The sequence below is a fragment of the Tursiops truncatus genome, chromosome 21, assembly GCF_011762595.2.
Source record: "Tursiops truncatus isolate mTurTru1 chromosome 21, mTurTru1.mat.Y, whole genome shotgun sequence".
Lineage (NCBI taxonomy): Eukaryota > Metazoa > Chordata > Mammalia > Artiodactyla > Delphinidae > Tursiops > Tursiops truncatus.
The window spans coordinates 9320257-9341355 of NC_047054.1; the positions used below are offsets into that span (position 1 = coordinate 9320257).

The window sequence follows — 21099 nt, forward strand, 5'->3', positions numbered from 1 at the left end:
ATGTTGCTTTTAGGCCCCCAAACTGTCCAGCAGAAATTGTTTGGGACTTTTGAAAACTATGTAGTATTTTAAAAATCTACTTAATGTTAAACATCAGGCTCTGGGAGAAGAATACCTGTTTACTCATGGAGTTCAGGGATAAGAAACGGTGGAGGCTGTTATGAGATAATGTGATTTGACAAAGAAGGCTTGGTTCTTGACTGAGTTAACCTTAATTTCACTTCTAGGTGTTACAGCTCATTTACTTTCTTACTTCAGACCTCTCCAAGGGCACTTGCCAGCCCTGGGGTTTCCCAGCTCAGCTCATCAACAGATGCTAACATCATACCCTGACAGCAATTGATTTGACATGAAAACACCTCCTCTGAGGCAATTGGTCCCCTAGAGAGGGTTTTGAAAGAGCTCTTGTTTTATTTCTGAATTTGATTAAAATAGCTTATTAGTTGGTTGAGAAAATTAGATACTTGCCTTTACATTACCATGGAATTTGGAGAAAACCTTATAAAAGAGATCAATGTAGTGCACAGAAGTTTTATGAACACCATTATTTTGCAGAACTTGTTATGAATATTGGATTTGCAGACTCTGGCCTAATAAATTGTTCTGTACCTGATGGATCTGAAATATGAATATCTTCTCATAAGTAGTATTGATGGGAAAAGGCTCCCATGGAGTGTAAAATAATCTCCATATTCAGGAGTCAATTAGTACAAAGTCATTTCTTTTCCTTTCATCTTTATTAAACATTTTGACCATTTGACTACGGAAGTCTTCATTTTAAGTTTTTCAAAAATATATCTGTAGGAGTTGATGAATAGTTAAATATTATTAGCAATACTTAATTTTTACGATTGCTTCTAATTATTACTAAATAGGGCACGGGGTCATCTACTTATTAGTAACTTTGGCTTTAAAGAAAGCGAGACTGTTTCTGTCTTCATTTTGGGGTATTCAGCTTGTTTTTCTGTCCAATTTTATTTGTGGCATTTTATGATTTGGAATGAAGTACGGTGGCCTTAAATTTTCAAAGCGCAGTAAAGTCTGAGCATTTTTTGTTAAGTTTACCCAGTGTTTCCAAAGTAACATAACTAGTAACAGACCAGTAAATGCAGCTTCACACCAACTACCGGGTACCCTGTTTATGTGAACTGCAAAGCTTAGTGCGGGCAGCTGAGGGAGTGTTTCTACCATTTAAAAAAGAATGTAAGTTTATACATTTAAAAAAAACTGATTAGAGTGTCTCACCTTGAAATAGGCAGAGGCAAGGAAAAAAAACAGTGTATTTTTGCCTTGTGTCATCATCTGTCCTGTTGTTTAATAAGGAGAAGTCACTTCAAGTGACATTGAAGAATGAGATGCAGGAATCGTCTGGGAGAGCCAGTAGGGATGCATGCCAAGCTTACCTCTCCACTGATTGACTTTAAATGGATCGTCCTCATTAAAATGAGTCAGAGCAGTCAAGGGATGTTCTCAAATATCTACGAGTCTGCTGTTGACCATGTGATGTTTAATCTACAGGACAGAATAGCTTCTTATATTAAAAAAGATGATGATGAAGAAATCATTTAAGTCTTGTGACTTGTGGGATGGAATTCTTGGGAGCAGTGTGAACCTCACAGAGAATAAAATCCTAGGTATTCTAGAGGCATCAACTTTCTAGAAGCAGCAAATGCCCTTCCCTTATATTCACTGTTATTTAATGGAAACTGTGAGAGACAGGAAAATACAAAATTTGAAAATGTCAATTAGTTATAGTTTCATGCAATAACCTTTTTTCACAAATTATTAGAGATATTTTCAGAGCAGTTCCAGTTCACTGTTTCTTATCCTATATAGACCCAAGTGTGAGGTTGGTAGTGACTCAGTTCTACTGGAGATAAAATTCCTTTTGTTCTGAGTGTCCAGCACAATGCAGATTCCATTACTCAGTGCTGTTGGTCTCTACATGCTAAATCTTCTGGGTTTTCTTTGACCAGTTCAATATTAATAGGTCATAGTGATCCAAACTCGTCACAAGTGCACGTATGCAGGTGCTGTGGTCTTACCTTGGTTACATGTACATCTTTTAGACAGAAAGACAGAAAGAGAGCAGCTGAATCTAGTCAGTTTTTCTTCAGTGTTTTGAGGGCAGAAGTGCTGAACAACTACAGGCACAACAGGAAAATGGAAGCTCGCTGCTCCCCCATGCAGGACAGGGCATTTTCAACACGTAACTGTAATTACCACCAAAGGCATTTATGACGCAGGAAGTTTACCCTTGTCACCGTCAGGGCAGCACATCTTCCTGGGAGTTTACAGCAACAGGCACCTTCCTTTATGCTACTGTTATTTGAATGGCAGATGACATATTTTTTTAATGTATTTATTTTATATTTTTTGACTAATATGAACCCTTCTGTCCTAATAGGAATGGCAAAGGAAGTGATGTCATTTTATATCACAAGAACACATAAATTTTTCTTTTTATCAGTGATGAGAATCATTTTGTGTCCAAATTATGATATTCGTGTGGTATTTTAGGTATCATCTTTATTACATCACTAAGTATAATTATAAAAACTACAAGAACAACAGCAAAAGAATCTTTTTACTTTTTTTCCACTCTGCATGACCTATGGCAGAATCACAAAGCTACACATATTCATATACAACTGTGAATGTGAACACAAACTAGGTATGTGACTGTTTGATAACGTTTTTCCTTGATGTACTTTCAGTGAATGCAGTAGTAGGCACCGTGGCCAACTATTCAGCAGTTTCCCAAACTTTTAATCTCAGCAAATTGCATTCTGCATAAATAGACTGAACTAGGCAATATCTGCCTTTTTAAAACAAACAAAATTTATTTAAATTGTGATATATACAATTTGCCCTTGCATGAAAATTAGCTCCCTATATTGATAAAAGTGTGTGCGTCCCTATTTGTAGTTGAAGAATGAGTATATTAAAAACAGAAATTACTTTTTAAAAAGAAGCAAATTATAATTTTATTTTCTCAAAGACCATTGGAGAGTCTGCCTTTTTAAGTGATAGCATGAGAAGATTTTCCTGATTTTGTAAGTATCTGCAAATAGTTAAGTAATTTAGGTGTTTGTTTCTTTCCGGGTCTGAATCAGTTGATTTAAGCAAAAGGGCTGGTCCGTGGGGTTAGTGGAGATGATCCTCTGTTATCTAAGTGGTAAGGAGAGACAAGAAGTCTGGGAGAAGCATATATTTATTACATGACCTATCAGTTTCACTCCTAGGTATCCCCCCAGGAGAAAGGAAAACACATGTCCACACAAGATTTGTGCTTCAGTGTTCATAACACTTGATTCATAGGAAATGGGGACAGCTCAAACTGGAAGCAGCGCAAAGGTCCGTCGGCTGTTAATCAGATAAACACATGTGGTATATCCATACAATGGAGTACTATTCAGCAATAAAAAGTTGTAACTACTGATATCCAAGACAGCGTGAATGAATCCCAAAATCATTATGCTAAGTGAAAGAAGCCAGACACAAAAATGTAGGTAATGCATGATTCTATTTATGTGAATCTCTAGAAGAGGAAGAACTGTGGTGACAGAAATCACATTACTTGTGTGACTTCCTCAGGAGCCCTCCAGAGAGGCCTTCCTACCATGTATCCACCCATCACCCTCTGGGAAGTTCCTGGCCAGTCACTGGGTCGAGTCTGTAAAGACCATTACAGACTTCTTATAGTGATGCATTTTCCTCTAGAGTTAGCTTTTCAATATCTTGCATTATCACTTTAACAACAACAACCAAAAAACCCTACTCATTCCGTAAATTCTTAAAAATATGTTTCATTATTCCACCCTGAAAGTGAGCATAGAACCAACCAAATACAGTTTTATTGTTTTCAAATACTGTAGTAAAAAGACCACCACCACAATAAAAGTTCACACAGGTTTTTAAATGAACAGCCCAGAAGAACACTATCAATATGCAGTGTCAGTCTTTTTAATGTAACATAAAACCTGATTATTAGACAATGGGACAACAAGAATCAGGAAATATCAGCGATTATTCTCAATCACGGAAGGCATTTTACTTACCAATTATATATCGGTGTGCAAATGTGTAATATCTTTAGATGTTTTTAAAGAATCCTTCCAACCCATGAACATGATGGTGGCTGTAATAGAAAGTTTAAACTGCTAATACTCTATGACCTATGCCTAAAAGTATAATTGAAAGCATGACAACGGGATAGAGGGAGGCCCCAAATTTCAGCCTTTGGCTAGCTTTTCAACTAAAATAGTAGGGGCACATTTTTAATAATGCTTATATATGTTTGCTTCAAAATATATATTTTAAAATTTTAGAACAGTTTTAGATTTAGTGAAAAGTTTCAAGGATAGTAGAGTTCCCATATACCCCACACACAATTTCTCCCCTCGTTAGAGTCTTATATTGTAGTATGCTGCATTTGTCACCTTGAGACGTTATTAACTGGAGTCCGCACTTCATTCAGATTTCCGTAGTTTTTACCTAGCAGCCTCTTTCTGTTCCAGGATCCCATTCAAGATCCAAGGTTACATTTACTCAACGTGCCTCCTTAGGCTATAACCGTTTCTCAGACTTTCTTTGTTTCTGATAACCTTGACAGTTTTGTGGAGAACCTGCTGGTGCCCGGTGATTTTGATGCATGTTTCTCTTGCTCTCATGAAGTAGCATCAGAAGACAGGACCCCATGATGTTGCAGGCTGCAGGGCCAACCCTCTGCACTGAGACAGGTAGCACTACTGGGTCTCAATCTTCAGCTCAAAGTCAGCTTTTAGGTCTCCAATCAGGTTCCTGGGTCAGCAGGGAGATCAGAGAATTTGGCCAAGTAAATGTGGCTCTCCTAGAGTCCCTGATCAGCATCTTGAATAAAATCGTCATTTTGTGCGTAAGTGCTCTCTGAGGCCCTGTCCCTTAGTTTGGACAGTACTGACCCTGAGTTTGGGAACTGATAGTCCAGTAGCTTCTGTGAGACAAGAGAGGAAGAGCTAGAAGAGTTTATGTCTGTGGTTATGTGTCTTCTGGATTTCTAGGATCCTGTAATTCAGGATGGGGGCCCCGAGGGGAAACAGAAACAGAGCAATATCATTCCTGACTCATCTTAGCTGTTGATAACATCTTTGAGAGCGTCTCATTTTTGTTTTAGCCAAACAAAGCACATTTTCCTGAAAAGCAAATACAGTATTTTATGCACACAACAGAATTTCCCGTGAACACCCTAATTAAGCATGATTACACATAATTTTAACAAGCACAGGCCACTGTAATAGCAATCTGCTACGTTTTGGGGTCATGTTGTTGATTGTGATGGAGAGGAGATAGTCATGGGAGACCTCAGTTCTCTGCAGGTGCCTGGTTATGCTATGTCCACACGGTTGTCTGAAATGCAGGGAGCCTACGCCTGCCCACCAGTGGGGAGAAGCCCAGGCACCATCTGCAAAGGGCATGATTGGTTGATGGCCATTCATATGCTGCAGTCTTGTTTTCTAAAGGTGATGGAAGGAAATCAATTATTTTAGAGATTCCTGCGTCAAAGCCCCAGAAAAATGAGAATTAATCTAAGAGCAGGTGCTGTGTGGACATTTGCACAAAAAAAAACTATACTTCTAGCAGCTCTTCGCTCAGCCAGAAATAGGAACATTTACTGATCTTGAGAGCTGTCCTTGGGTTAATAACTCCCACTGCACAACGGTCATCTGGTAGCCATCGATTATCTATTCTGGTTTCTGTTTTTTTAATCCCAAATTCAGATTAGAGATGACAGTCAAGTAGCAAATGAGAAAAAGGTGAACATACAAGCTCTGCAGAATTTCTTTTATCACAAGCGTCAAAGTCTAAGAAGCTGTGTTCAGACCTCACATAATCTGTAAAAGGTTTGACCTGAGCTTATGAGAGAGAACAGCTTTAGTTTTCTAAAATCTAAATGTTTCTAACACATTTAAAGAGATATTACCTGAATAGCTGGAGCAATGTGTGTTCTGAAGAAATTAATTAATTTTAATCCTGTGAGAAACCATATGGAGTTTAAAGGAATATTTTATTTATCTTATTTGTATAAGTTTCTTATATTTTTTGGATATTAACTCCTTATCAGATAGATGATTGCAAATATTTTCTCTCTTTTCATGGGTTACCTTTTCATTTTCTTAATCGTTTCTTTTGCTGTGGAGAAGTCATCCCACTTGTTGATTTTTGTTTTTGTTGCTTGTGTTTTGGGTATCACACCAAAAAAATCATTGCCAAGACCAATGGCAAGGAGCTTTTTCCCTGTGTTTTCTTCTAGGAATTTTATGCCTTCAGGTCTTATGTTTAAGATGTTAACACATTTGAAGTTAGTTTTTGTGGGTGGTGTAAGGGGTCCAGTTGCCTTCTTTTGAATGTAGATATCCGGTTTTCCCAGCACCGTTTATTGAAGAGACTATCATTTTCTCATTGAGTATTCTTGGCTCCTTTGTCAAATATTAGTTGACTATGTATGAGTGGGTTTCTTTCTGGACTCTTCCCTCTCTTCCATGGGTCTGTATTTCTGCTTTTATGACAGTGCCTTCCTGTTTTGTTTGCTGTAACTTTGTAGTATAGTTTGAAATCAGGAAGTGTGATGCCTCCAACATTGTTCATCTTCAAGATTGCTTTGGCTAGGGGTCTTTTGTGCCTCCATTCAAGTTTTAGGATTTTTTTTTTCTATTTCTGTGAAAAAATGAAGTTCCTCTCAGTCTGGGGGTGGTCCAGGGGCTGCTTCCACCTCACCCCTGTGTTCTGGGATTTTCACAGTGGTGTCTTGTCTGTGGATGGTTGCTAGCTGGTCTTCTTGTGGGAGGGGGGAGTAAGTCAGGAAGGACCTATGTCACTATCTTGATGACATCACTCTCAGTCAATTTTGTGATAATTTGGAAGATCAAATAATACAAGTAATACATTATTAGTGTATTTCACATGTCAAACAGAACTGGTATCACCTTGTCGGGAATAGTTTAGTGAGACAATGCACAGCAACTGGTTCAGAACATGGTATGTTTTAAAAGTTTAATAAATCATTCTCACTAAAAGGGATATTAGCTCATGTAATCCAATATTATCTACTGAAATTTATAGAAATGCTGTCTGTATGTATGACTGTGAGTGAATATAATTTTAGGATTCAGTTTTAATCACTGAGTACTTTATATAAAGAACTTCCCTGAGTACCTTTGGAATGGAAGAGACGGAGCCTGCTAAAGCTGTTGGTGAGTCTCTCGTCTGTGTGTGGACACAGATCCCAGAGACCAAAGGATGGTCAGCGATGCCTGTCCTGCATTTCCAGCTGCCCCACACCCAGCCTTGCCCAGGCTTGCTGCTGACAGTGGAAACGGGCCGTCTCCCCGGGCACTTTCCAGCATATCAATTGCGACAACCCACGGTTGGTTATGCAAAGCCAACCAAACAATCATGCTGATGTTTCTGATAGGATAATTATATTTTGTCTCATCCTACCTTCTTTTCGGACTTTTTGAAATTCAAGTGGGCAACAAATACTTCTGTCAATGGAAATGGATGTTTGGAAATCCACCATAGTTCTACACTGAACGATTTATAATTTAAGAGTTGCTTTCTCTGTTTCTCTGGTAGTAGTTTACCCTCTGTTATTTAAAAAAAATACTCATTTCCTGAAGTACAGCTAAAGAACATTTATATTAAAAAAGAGTTCACAAGTATAATAAGTCCTTGATGCTAGTGGCCAATCATTTTTAGGGCTGAGAATTAAATATTATATCCAACCCAAATTCTTATTTGGCAAAATATTATTTTATCTAACTCATTATCATGAAAACATTTTCAAACAAAATAGATGCATTTTATCAGTAAAGAAAATGTATTTTCATTTTCCATTGATTGCTTCTATATTTTTCAGTTTCCCTAGATCTCAGGCTACAACAAGAGCTAAGAAGTGATTGGGCTTCATTAAATTCTCCAGAGTAATTCAAACATTTTTTATAAACACAGTTTTTACTTACTCATAAAATACACCATTATTATATTTAATAGAATTTTTTTTTCCTTTTCAGATAATAAAAGATACACCTTTTTCCTAAATTCATCTACCCCACCTTGGATCCTAGGTGAATTAGGAGTTGGATAGACATTTCAAGAATGAGTCAGTGCATCATAAGTGTGATGGGTAGCAAACAATAGTAAAGCATGAAAGATAAATAAAATGCACAGTGACAAGTCTTACAACAGAGAAGAGACAGGTGAAGGCAGAGCATGGGATCAAGGCTATCCCAGAGCAAGTGCAGTTGAAGTTAGAATATGGACAGTGGATTGAATGGATCAGATGAAAGACAAGAGTAGACAAAATGTTTACAGCAGGCTTGAAGGCTGAAAGGAGGAGATACTGTCAGGTACTAAAGGAAGTTGCAGCAGCTGGATTGTGGTCGCAAGGACGGGGTGGTGAAAGATGACCCAGGGGAGTTAGTGATGGCGGGCTTTCTGAGTCAGGCGAAAGCACTTGGATTAGGAAGGAAGGGGCTCACCAGAGGCATTTCAAGCAAGGTAGGGCCATAATGAGATCTGGGGCTCAGAAAGAGTATTTTGGCTGCAGCCTCAAAAGTGGAATGAGGAGGCAAAATGGGGAGCAGAGAAATAAAATTCAAATGACAGCAGTGACGATGAAAGACTGTGGACAGCGAACAGCAAAACCCTGGGGCAGTGCAGAATATTCGGGAATTCAGCCAAAACTATAAACACGTTTGTGTGCGGTGTATCTTGGGGTTTAGGAGGCTGGGTGACAGTAACCATCATAAATGGACTGTGTCAGTTCTTTGGGATAGTCCTAAAACAGTATTTTTAGTAAAAATTATGAATCATGGGAAAATGAAGATTGGTGGTTCATAGTTTTGTTGGTAGGTTCTACACCTAAGATTTCAGGATGTCATAAAAATACAAAACTGGAAGCGATATCAGCAATTATCTAGTCCCATCCCATTTGTTTATTAATAAGGTAAAATAAAGTGGTTTGGGTTTTAGAGCCTGTTGGTGCCAAAACTGAAATGAGAATCTTCGTCAGTAAAAAATAGTGTATTTAAAAGTAGTTGTAGAATTCCCTTTAATTCAAAACAGGAGAAGAAATCTTGCAGATACTTTTAAATATTCATCGACATCTTTGAGAAATATAAAGTAATATGGGGAAATGTGGAAGGAAATGGCATTAGAGATAGTTCTGAGAAATAAACTGAACTTCTGGAATGCTTATTATAAATGTTTTGAGCACAGTATACCCTTGATAAAAACAATGAGAAAATTATAATAATGTGGCCTTCACCTAAACCTCTCAATATAAAATCATGCCAAAGTGAATTCTTCCAAATCTATGAAAAGAATAGAGCAGGCTTCTGACTAAAGGTAGAAGAATAACATTACTCTGCTCACAATTCATCTCTGAACCGAACTAAGTAACAAGGAAAATGAGAAATGTGAAGGAAAAGGAGTTATTCCATCTTTGATGGAACCATCTATAACCTGAAAGAGTGGTGTCAGCTGAGGATGCAAACACTCAGTGAAGAGGAGGACCAGGTCAGGGAGACCAGCAGGAAGGCGTAGGGCTCTGTGCTTCTCTCCAAAGGAGTTTGTGCAGTTGACCCTCAGTATCCTCAGGGACCTGGTTCCAGGACTCCCTCACCTTGAGGATGCCCAAATCGGAGGGTGCTCGAGTCCCTTATATGAAGTGGCGTAGTATTTACATATAACGCACATCTGCACATCCTTCTGCATATTTTAATTGTCTCTAGAATACTTATAATGCTATCTAATAGTTGCTGGTGTGCAGCAAATTCAAGTTTTTCTTTGTGGAACTTTCTGGAATTTTTTTTACTGAATATTTTTCATCTGTGGTTGGTTGAATCTGCAGATATGAGGGCAAATCGATAACAGCTGATTAGAGCTGAAGGGTCAGGATATATGGGCAGGCTGCAGGACCTTCTCTAAGTGGCATCACAGGGTAGAGAACCGGGAATTCTGAGCAGGGAAACATACACGTATGTCATCCTCATCAACTACATACTTTTAGTGTGAGAGCCTAGAGGAGAAATTGGGGGGAAAGTAGCCCCTTCGTAGCTGTGACAAACCCCCAGGCTTCACGATGCTTCGCAGGAAAACAGATGCACTTCTGCTTCTCAACATGGAGTTGACCATTTGAGCAACAGGACTGTGAACTATCATCTTCACTTTCTCATGATTAATGGCCTGTGACCCTCTAGGCTGAATGTTGGTGAAAGTGTTATAAACAACAGACCAAATGCAGGTTCCTTTTACCCAACTTAAGCACCAGCACCTCTTCCTTTTAGCAAATTGCTCATCCAGGAAAAGCTTCCCACTTAAAAGATGAGAAAGTTAAAGACCAAGCATGAGCCCTTCACAGAGCAGAAAGGACCAGAGATACTACAGCCTCCAGATAGCTAGCGTCTTGGTCAGTCATTCCCGTGGTCCTGTAGAAGATTTCATCATCACCATGAACTTTGATGCTCTAGATACTCAATTCCCACCCTCTTGTGTGCTCACTATTGTTCTGGTCCCCCGACACCAATAATTCTCACCCCGAGACCTTCATGCCATTATCCCTACCATCTTTCCTCATCAGTGTCTTTTCTTCACATAATCATAAAGTTGATAGAATAAAAATAAACCAGTTTCCCAATAATTAGTCTACTAACATCAGAGAATAATGTTTCCCTTTGGGCTTCATAGAAATAATATTTCAGTAAAATGTAAACAATATTCTCAGTAGTATTTTAAAGAAGTATTTATCAACAGGAGTAAAGAGCAACAGACTCTTTCAACAACTCTCGATATATGCCAGTGACATGATTCTGAAGTTTAAGTCAGTAAGAAAAAGTATGTCAAGGGAATGTAAAAGTGGCCCTGTCTTGACCTAATGAAAGACTTAACCTATTCTAGAAGAGTAAACTGACTGCATGGGCATAGCTTCATGCAGTTTTCCATAAGTAGTGTGTCTTTCATTTAAATTGAATTAGTTTGCTGGAGTTGGCAGAACAAAGTACCACAGACTGGGTGGCTGAAACAACAACAATTTATTTGCTCACATTTCTGGAGACCGGATGTCCAAGATCCAAATGTTGCCAGTTTGATTTCTCCTGAGACCTCTCTTCTTGGCTTGTGTGTAACTGTCTTCTGGCTGTGTGCAAATCCCTGGTGCCTCTTCTTAAAGGAACATCAGTCCTATTGGATTAGAGCCCAGTCATTATGACCTCATTTAACCTTAGTTACCTCCCTAAAGACCCTACCTCCAAATGTAGCCATGTTGGGGCTTAGAGTTTCAGGGTATGAATTATGAGGTGACAAAATTCTGTCCATAGCATCTTTGAATAATAATTGATTAGCAGTTAATTCAATATTGTATTCCCAGATAAGTACTTGCTATGCGGATATCCTGGTTTGCCAAGTTAGGACAGAGCCATATGCTTGGATAAAATGACATTATCATATAAGATGAAATGCTTAACAAGAACACATGACTGAGTAGATGTGATGCCAACTCTTTAGAAGTGACCTAATGAAGTACTGTGGGCAAAGCCAAGATGCTTTTCCAGCAGCAATTTTGGGCTTGCTCTAATGCACAGATAATTGGATAATCAAGTGCCCAAATGTTGTGCCTAATTGTAGAGCAAAGTTGACAAAATTAGCCTAGAAAAATGTTTAAATTATGCATAGCTAAATGCCCATTTCAGTCCAAAAATAATCTCTGTAAAGTAGGCACAAGACATCTGTCTTAGCAGATACAGTAAATCCAGAATGTTTATCTTTAGTTTTATATAGTAAATGTTATTTAGTAACACTTAGTAGAGAAAGTAAACATACAATATCTGTCCCAGTAAAGCAGATATAGGATAGTCATCTCTAAGCAGTGTGACTTCCTGTCTGTGAGAGAAACTGGCTGTAAAACACTTGGAGGAAACAGTGAGTTGATGTTCCAGGGCTGCTAACTAAAAGCGTGTGAGATGCTAGCGAAAGTAGCTTCATTCTGGTACAGTTAATGCCTCCTTAGGAAAAAAAAAAGGCTAATGGAGCAGATAATTTATTAACAGGCTCCCTAGTTTCTAAAATTAAAATTCACTTCTTTTTTTCTTGATTATGCACCTCTTTCTCTTCTTTATGACTGGCCATCCAAATGTGGTTTCCAGCCATGACAGTACAAATCAATCGGAAGTCAGCAAATTGAAGAGTCCGCGTAAATTGTCATCTAGTCCAGTAAAAGATACCTCACACCTACCTGATCTTTATGGCAGAATTAAGACAGAATAACGAATCACAAAACGGCTTTGATTCATGATACTCTCAGGCATTTTCTTATTTTTTACCTAATCTGTTATTTTTCTACCTCTGTGACAATTGTTCGGGTAATACATTTTTTCTAGAATGACATTTCCTTTTATTTACCTTTAACTCCCAACTTATTCCCAAAAGAATTTACAGAAACGTATTTGTACTTTTTTCCTGAACACAAAATAACAAGATTTTTAAACACTGTACCAGCTAACATTGCCAAACATATTAAAAAGGATTTTATGTTTGAGAGGGGCTTTCCTTTCCATTGACATGGTATTTTTGGCAGGAGTTAAATTCAATTTCTGATTTTTCTAGCATTTTGTGGCAGATATCGTGGATGGGCTATGCAGACGCCACTTTAGAAAACACTATTTTCCTTTGTCTTCCTCCATGAGAGAGTCTGGGAAGTGCTAGTGTTACATTTCCAGGATCCTTCAGAGGTAGAAATGGTCAGGTGAGCAGCAAGACACAAAGAGATGCAGCAGAAGTCACTAGATAGGGCCTCTGGAAAAGTTTTGTTTTTTTTAAAGAAAGAACCCCACTGGCTGCCCTTGTGTGGGACTTTGACTCTCTGCTTTCTTCCTACCTTGAGACCCAGCAGCCACTTTGGGCCATGAGACCACAACCCTCAAGATGTCAGCCAGCACATTCAGGGTGATGGAAAATAAAAATGAAGAGCCTGGGTTCTTACTGACCTGACCCACTGGTCTCTTTTGCACTCCCTACATCCATTATTCTTGTTATATGAGGAAAATAAAATGCTCATTAATTTAAGCCTAAGTTCCTTGAACTTTTTGGTTACTAGCAGCCAAATGCAATCCTGACACCATATGAAACACAATTCATGCTATTTAATGACACTCATACTGTGCCCTGTGAAAAAGAGGACAGTTTAGCTTGTGAGGTTACTTAGCTGTTTTTGCACTACTTTAATTTATTGGTGGATTTATTGCACACATTGAACCATTTCTATGTGATTATTTTAAAGTAGGCATATACAATAAATCCACTTTGCGATCTCTCTTTATACACAAATCTTTGTTTTAGTCCAAATTAGGGACCGTAATTGGGAAACTACTCCAATTTTCCCTTTGATAGCACACATGGTTACATATTTACTTATGGAATATTTATTACCAGAGGTTATGAATGGTCTAAATCAGTAATTTTTTTGGGGGGGGATGTTATCTCTATATCTGCATTCCATTGCTGACACAGCCTAGGAAAATGTGTGTTTGTTGGGAGAAGAGGGGGTTAAATTCTGGATGTTCTTTTGTTCAAACCCTTGTCGTCCACTAGAAAGTAGCCCTTGCCAGGCTCTGCACCTAAGTGGGTTCAAGGTTCCTCATCATGAAAGCTACAGCTTCTCATCCCTTCCCCCCACGACCAGGGAATGCCTCAAGTCCTGAGTTACATACTGTCCTGTTTGACATCTGTTTCTTCCCTTCTCTCCCAATCAGTGTAGCTAAATGGCCCATGGGGAAATACTAGAATTTGTGATTGGTAGGGGTGGGGCTCCCGGGGTGACTCTGATGTATAGGCAAGTTTGGGAACCACTGATGGAGACAGAAGACAGAGGCCCAGGCAAAAGAGGGGTCTGTTTAACTTTACTTGAATCAGGGATGCCTCATTCTCCACAAGCACAGTAGTTAATCTCTCAGTCTCAAAGCTTCCGATCAACAGGAAAGACAAAAATAAGACAGAGGCATCTCAGACATTCTCAGGTCTTGCATTCTGTCATGCTAATGCTTGAAGGGCCAACTTCAATTGAATTTCTAAAGTTGAAGGGCTTCTTCCTTTCCTTTTTGACTTGTTTCCTCCTGAAATCAGGGGACCAGGAATGCTGGGTCTTTGTTAAGAGGATGGAAATTAAAGTGGAAAAGAAGTAGAGGAGCCCGGAGAAGACCACCACATGAAGGAGCAGGGGTGGGGCGCAGGGTGGGCGACGGCAGCCACCGGCCTCTGGAGCCAGTGTAGCTGCCGTGTGACCATAACTCCTACAGCGCCAGAGCAAACCACTTCTACATGGCCTACGGGGTAAGAGCTCTGGGCTGGACAGCAAGGATGTCAAAGTTCAGAGTCTATTTTCCCTTTGACTGTTTATTTTTATTTTAAGGACATTTGATGTTTAATATTCACTTCCGAGTATCTTTGATGAGACAGGTGTCTCACCAAGTGCCCTGTGATGGTCAGCCGTCACAGTCTCTTCGAATCACTAGACTGTAGACTTCCTGAAGATAATAAATCATTCCTGGTCCTAGTACCCTAGCACATAAGGCATGTTCCACAATTTTTTAAAAAATGAAAGGGAATAATAAAGTTCCCTTGGTTATTATGTGAAAGATCTGTGAATTGAACCTATATTCTCAGTCTGATACCCCTTCCTGTAGTCCATGCTACCCACCAAGCATATATAAATGGGTCAATAGAAGGTAAATCTTCATAATAACTTAGGATTGGTGTTCCTGGCAGCAGAGAAGCTAAAATCAATACAGCTGATAACCCTAAGGTAAGTTTTGTCTTATGGTGGCATTTAGGTATCTTCTCTCCAATCTTTATTATGGGACGATGTTTCACAATAATTTAGGAAACAGTTTGATAGATTATCCGGTTTCTGTAGCTCTTACGGCATGATCGTAATAAAGCACAACGGAAGAATACAATCCGCGTAAAAGTCTAGAGACTGTGCATAGCCTGGTCCTCAGTCAGTCCTGTGTTTTCGTGTCCTCCCCATCTCTGCCTTTATCCCCAGAACATGATCACTTGTGGCCTTCTTGCTCTTCCGCCTGCCTGCCAGGAGCATCCCTCCCTCAGCCCTGAGCGCTACCTGCTGCTCACTGCCTGTGGGACAGCCTTCTCCCTTACCCATCTGACTGTCCCCCACTTCAAGTCTCTGCTCACAGGTTCACTTTTCAGAGACCTTCTCTGACTGTCCCACCTGAAAAGACCCTCTCACTACCCTCTACTTCCTCCTAACTGCTTTCTTTCTCCAGTGCATTTGTCCCTGTCTGGCATACTTTAGACTATTTGTGTATTTTCTGCTGGCTGCCCTAAGCCACACGCTCCACAAGACCAGCTGCTTGGTCTGCTCACTTGTTTGTTAGACCTACAGCTAGAGCAGTGAATGGTGCTCAAAAGTATCTGTCACAGACTAAGCAATTAGGCAACGGTGAGTAACTCTTCATAGAGAAAAAAAAATAAAAACCTACGCAGGCTGTGTTACAGCTAAAAACTACCCAAGCCTGGGCAGACATTTCAGAAGTTCCTTTTAAATAACAATACAATGCCAAGTGTCCACTTTTTTCGGGCACTATTTAAGTACTAGGAAGTCCAGAGAGAGATAAGGCTTATCATTCTGGAAAAATTAACAGCGCAATGGTATAGAAAGACAGGTCCACATCTCAATCAGTCTAGATGTGACTATTTCTTAAACCTCTACAGGAGAGCTACCCGTAAACCCTAGAGTAGGGAGCAAAAGTAATCTGGATTATAGGGCTTTGAAGGGACTTTAACCAAGAGGGATATTATAAAAAGGGAGAGGGTAGTATCTTTGACAGGAGGACCAGCGTGGAAGCATGAAGTGTCCTGGAACACTCAGGATGCCTCTGCCGCTGGAATGAGAGAGCCCTGGATGGGTTGGGAGACCCTGAGGTCGAAGAGGTGTCAAGTGTGTGGAAAATGTACCCTGATTGACCTGAATGGTCTCTACAATTCACAGACCTGGCAGGTGGGTCCGCCTGCAGGTGCGCTCCTGTGGGCGGGTTTGGAGAAGGCAGGGCAATTCCTTGGGAGTGTGGAGGAGAAGATGAAGAAGTGAGAGCCAGAAACAGGGAGTCCCCGATGCATGGAAAAGTCACGTGGAGAGAGTCAGATGAGGGACACCAAGCCAGGATATTTAGCTGTGCAGAGGAGTCCAGGGGAACTTGGTTATTACTCAAACCAGCGTTCATTCATCTGTGCCAGTTCTGCTGTGTGTTGGGGTCATGGCAGGTGCAAAGATGGTACAAAAAGAGGAGCAATAATGGTTCTCAATTAGCAGGCAGCCTTACAGGGAAGCTGTGTACTGTACCATGAGGTAAATATAAGAGAGCAGCTATGGCATTTTGGATTAAGGATTGGATTTAATTAAATGACTTTTGTAGATCAAAAATTGTCAAATAATTGGCAAGTGGATATGGCTCACCTTAATAGTTTTAATATCCTTTCTCAGAAATGCGGCTGATAAGTTCTCTGCCATAGCAGACTCAATTGTCAGTCTCAGTATTTTGGTTTACATGTCAATGAATACTGATATGTCAGGAAAAAAGAAAGAGCTCAGATACATTACAAAGTAGTGAATCCAATTATGTATTATGTAAACATAGGCATAGTATAAACTATCAAATAAAAATCAAATGTATTAGAGATGAATGTTAAATATGTAATGTCAATGTAACATAAATGTTTAAGTCAATTATAAAAATAATATTCAAAAATAAATACTTCATAAAATTTAGAAAAATTAATCAACATGAAAAAGTGAAAATGAATAACATTAATTTGTACTTTTAAAGGTCATTGTCAAAGAAGAACACATCAGTAGGAACTCCATTGAGTCCCCAGTAAACTTTTGTACAAATATCCCCAACTGCTAAAAAAGCAGCATCAGAGAAGGAGTGAGGAAATAATTACAACCTAGTATTTTCTTTAGGCTCCTCGTTACCAAACCCCATTTCTAGTGATAATTTAGAAGAGATATTTGACCAGCTTTTTTTTGTCCTCTAGGGGCTTCAATCTTTTCACTGATAACAAACAATGGTGTTTGTTTCCAGGAAAGCACGTCAAGGTCATCTTTGACATTTTGCATTTTGTTGCGCATAGAAAGGAGGTTTGATGCAGTTACTGTTATCAACGTCAACCCAGTCTTATTCTTACTTTACTTGTTCTGCTTGTTCAGAAAACACATGAGGTAGATGCCGATTCTCAAGTGTAGGCAGTGTGACCTCCAAGGGAAATATCTGAATCTGTGTGGATTTTGTCACAATTACTTAGGGCTCGTGTGTAGGGGTCACGAATGCAGAATGTCCAAAAAAGCTGCCCGAATGAAGCTTCACTGGCCTAATTGTGGGACACGTTCATATTCTCTGGGTGATGAGTAGGTCAGGCTCACACACGCGGACCTACTGATACTGATACATCTCTCACTAGTCCATGCCGAACTCCTAGTAACAGACGTGCCAGACAACAGGTTCTGCTCAGCCAGCCCTGGCCTTGCATCAGGGAAAACCAGCATCTTTAGTGGAGATGAAGGACCACTGGATGCTCTAGACCCTCAGCATGGGAAGCGGAAAGACCCTCATCCACATCCACCCTGTGTGTCTACACCCAGTTTATTTCAGAGCACTCTGCAAAGTCAGGAGTTCCCTGACTCAATTAATGTAGAAAACAGTATTCCCCAAAATGCCGTAATGTATTTCATTATAAAAAGTTATGAACTTCAGCATCACAGAGGCAAAAAGAAACTTCTAGAAGTCTAAGGTTTGCTAATAATCATAGTAGTGGCTAATATTTTGAGCCCTATATGCCAGGGACTAATGTGAATTATACAGTTTAGCTCTCATAGTCGCCTGTGAGGTAGAAAACAGTAAACTGAGGGAGTGAAAATGGAAACTTTTCAAGACTGAATTGCACCTGGTGGTCCAGCAGAGCCTGGGAATCTCAAAACCAAGTCTGGTGTTCCCATTCCTGCCCTCAAAGCTGTGTCCTTGGTCAGGACCCTGGACTCCTGCCCCCCTACCCAACTGACAGGCCACACCAAATGCAAGGTCTTTTCTGTTATAAGCCATTGGTCTGAATTGCCTTTGTTTATTTCAGTCAAAGAAATTTGGTTCAAGGCATCCCAAGTGTTAAATTCAAGTAGATACATTCCCAGCTCTGTTCAACTCAAGTTCAACAACTTGAACTCCAAGACCCGTCCTTAAGGAAGAGTATTCTCTGAGGCTTTCTTGGGCCTGTGTTGCATCTGGGAACATTTTAGCTCCTGTATAAATGTTACTGTTAGGGTTGTCTTCTTTATTTGATACCTGAGCCATCAGGAGAGTGCGATGAACCTGTCTGTACACAGTACCTGGTTTTGTTTTGTTTTGTGTTTCATTTGCTAGTTTGCTAAGAAAACAGAAGTGGTAATATCCTACATGTTGAAGGTTCAGCACCATAATATTACAAGCTGATTTCACTTTGAAATTCCTGAACGCTCAAAAGTAAAGTTTCTCCTCTTGAGGAGAATAAGCTATCTCTGGGTCAATCTCTGGGCTCGTATAGGTTCCCCACATGGCAGGCACGTGCCTGAAAACCACCCGGAAATTCAGCTCATAGTCACTTCCACAGACATTCCAAAAAATGAGAACTTGATCAGAAAGCGTTTAGGTTGCTAATAAAACCGACGTTTGAATTTGCTCTTGGTCGCGGCAAATGATGAGGTGCAAACCTGTGAAGAATCTGGGAAGGATGACCGAGACACACCTCTGTGAGCCGTACCCAGAGAAACCGTCCTGAACTGTGGTCACTCACTCTTCTGCGTCTGCTCCCCAGCCCTGCGGAGGGTCTTCTGAACTTGTATCACATCATGTATCAGATCACATCATGTATCACCTGAAATCCCTGCAACATCTGCTTCCCAAAAAAAAACCCCACAGGCTGCTCTGGACCAGTCCCTCCCTTCCTCTGCAAGCCACCTCTTCCCTCCCATCTCCCTGCAGGTCCTGAGCACAGCGGCCGTGTTTCCTTCTCCACCCAACCCTTCAGCCTCCTGCATTTCACTTCAAACTACCCTTCATCATCTCAAAAATTGTTACTGTTTCCCTCCATATAATGTAAGCCCCATGCCTGCAGGAATTTAGTCTTGTTTGTCCACTAACCGTCTTACGTAGAACAGAGCCTGACTCACAGTTGGCCCTCAAAGAATATTTTTTGTATGAATAAATGAATAACATATTTCAGTTAATACATTCTGTGTCGTTAACATGACAGAGCAAAGTTGAAATGTATCTATAATTTTGGTGTATTTGTATCCACATTTCATTACAATGTTATAATGAAAAGAGGCTTGATGCTGCATATTTTCTTTTCATCTGAAGACCATGAATATACTTGTTTTGTTTCATAAATGAGTTTTAACATCAATTGAAGGGAAAGAATATTCAAATGGATATATAGACTTAAATATTCAGTAGGAAATGAACTGTCTTATATGGCTTACATTAAAAAACACATCAATTAAAACAAAATTGGTGTTTACATTTTAATGGTAGCAATTGTAGGTAACATGCAGGAAGGGTGTAGACCAGGAAGAAACGTCTATTAATTGTAACATTTGCATTGTCAACACATCTGTGTAGCCTTGTGTATCCCTTAAAAGACAGTAAGTTAAATACCTTTCTCTTAAATTTAAAGTACACATTTTTCTCGCTTTTGTAAATAAATGTTAGATGAATTGAGTATCCTTTTGAAACTGTTTACAGAAACAATGCAAAAATAAACCACTGTTCATTTTCAAAATTGTTAAAAAATGTTAATTGTGTACCTTTTTAATGGTTCATTTGTCTTTCCCATTTTCAGAAATTGAGAAGGGAGGATGTGGGGACCCAGGTATCCCTGCCTATGGGAAGCGGACAGGCAGCAGTTTTCTCCACGGAGACTCCCTCACCTTCGAATGCCAGGCAGCCTTCGAGCTGGTGGGGGAGAGAGTTATCACATGTCAGCAGAACAACCAGTGGTCTGGCAACAAGCCCAGCTGTGTATGTGAGTACTGAGCCTGGTCCTGGGTCTATTCCGAGGCTGCCTTGAGAGGGGGAGAGAAGCAGGGCGGGTGCTGAGGGCGGGCAGCTCTCAGCATCGCTTGGGAGCATGACATTGACCAGAAACAGCCAGGGCTTCTCAGACACTAGCTCTCATGCTTTCTTCACTTACTTAAAACCAATCAGTGATGTTCTTACTACTAGATAGATTAACTCACTGAGAGCTTTCCACTAGAAAGATCCTAACAGAGCATCACTTCCATCCAGAAGGGCTGATGCCAGACTGTTTGAGCCATCAGTAGAGCCCGGGGTCTTTACAACCCAATAATGTCCTGTGACACTTAAGACAAGTTGTGAGCATGGGCCATGCTGTCACTTTGCATTTCAATGGAAGAACTGCCTGCTTCCTCTTAAGTGTTTTAACAAGTAGAAAAGAAGGACTTAATAGCCAATTGAAAAGCAGGATTGTTTTGTAACTAAATATAGCAATGACTGGGAACACATATGAAATTATGTGGAATAGTAAGCATATCCACACCCTAGAAATAAGTCCAATAGATGTTCCCTCCAAAAACTGAAGAATATGTATTCATATATGTGTAATATATACATATATATAAATGCTTTATATATATATATTCACATATATAATGTATATATGTGAATGTATATTACTGACTTTTGAGTACACATTAAGTATTCCAACAGATTTTTATATTATCCACCCAGGACACGGTCTGATTTTCCAAGTTATTATTTAATCATTGTTACCCTATAAATAATTTAAAAATTAACTTGAAAAAATGCACTTTAAAGGCAAACACAAAATTTAAAATGAAAAGTTATCGTAGAAAACTGACTAGAACCAATACTGTTTTCTGGAAATTGTTCTTATGACACAGGCATACTTTTTCATATTAATATTTGCTCTTCTGAAGGCAGAAAGTTGCAACTAGAAATTTTAATATTTGCCACAAATTTCAGTCAACTTGATAGG

At 39.6% G+C, this 21099-nt stretch overlaps 1 protein-coding gene across 2 annotated transcripts in view; it reads left to right on the forward strand.

Annotated features, from left to right (window-relative positions):
* CSMD1 (CUB and Sushi multiple domains 1) overlaps positions 1 to 21099 on the forward strand; it is a 1403311-nt gene that overhangs the window by 1057814 nt on the left and 324398 nt on the right. For both annotated transcript variants that reach the window (XM_033848938.2, XM_073798556.1), the window contains exon 12: positions 19924 to 20106. In XM_033848938.2, the coding sequence (XP_033704829.2) occupies positions 19924 to 20106 (183 nt within the window). The remainder of the gene's footprint in view (positions 1 to 19923; positions 20107 to 21099) is intronic.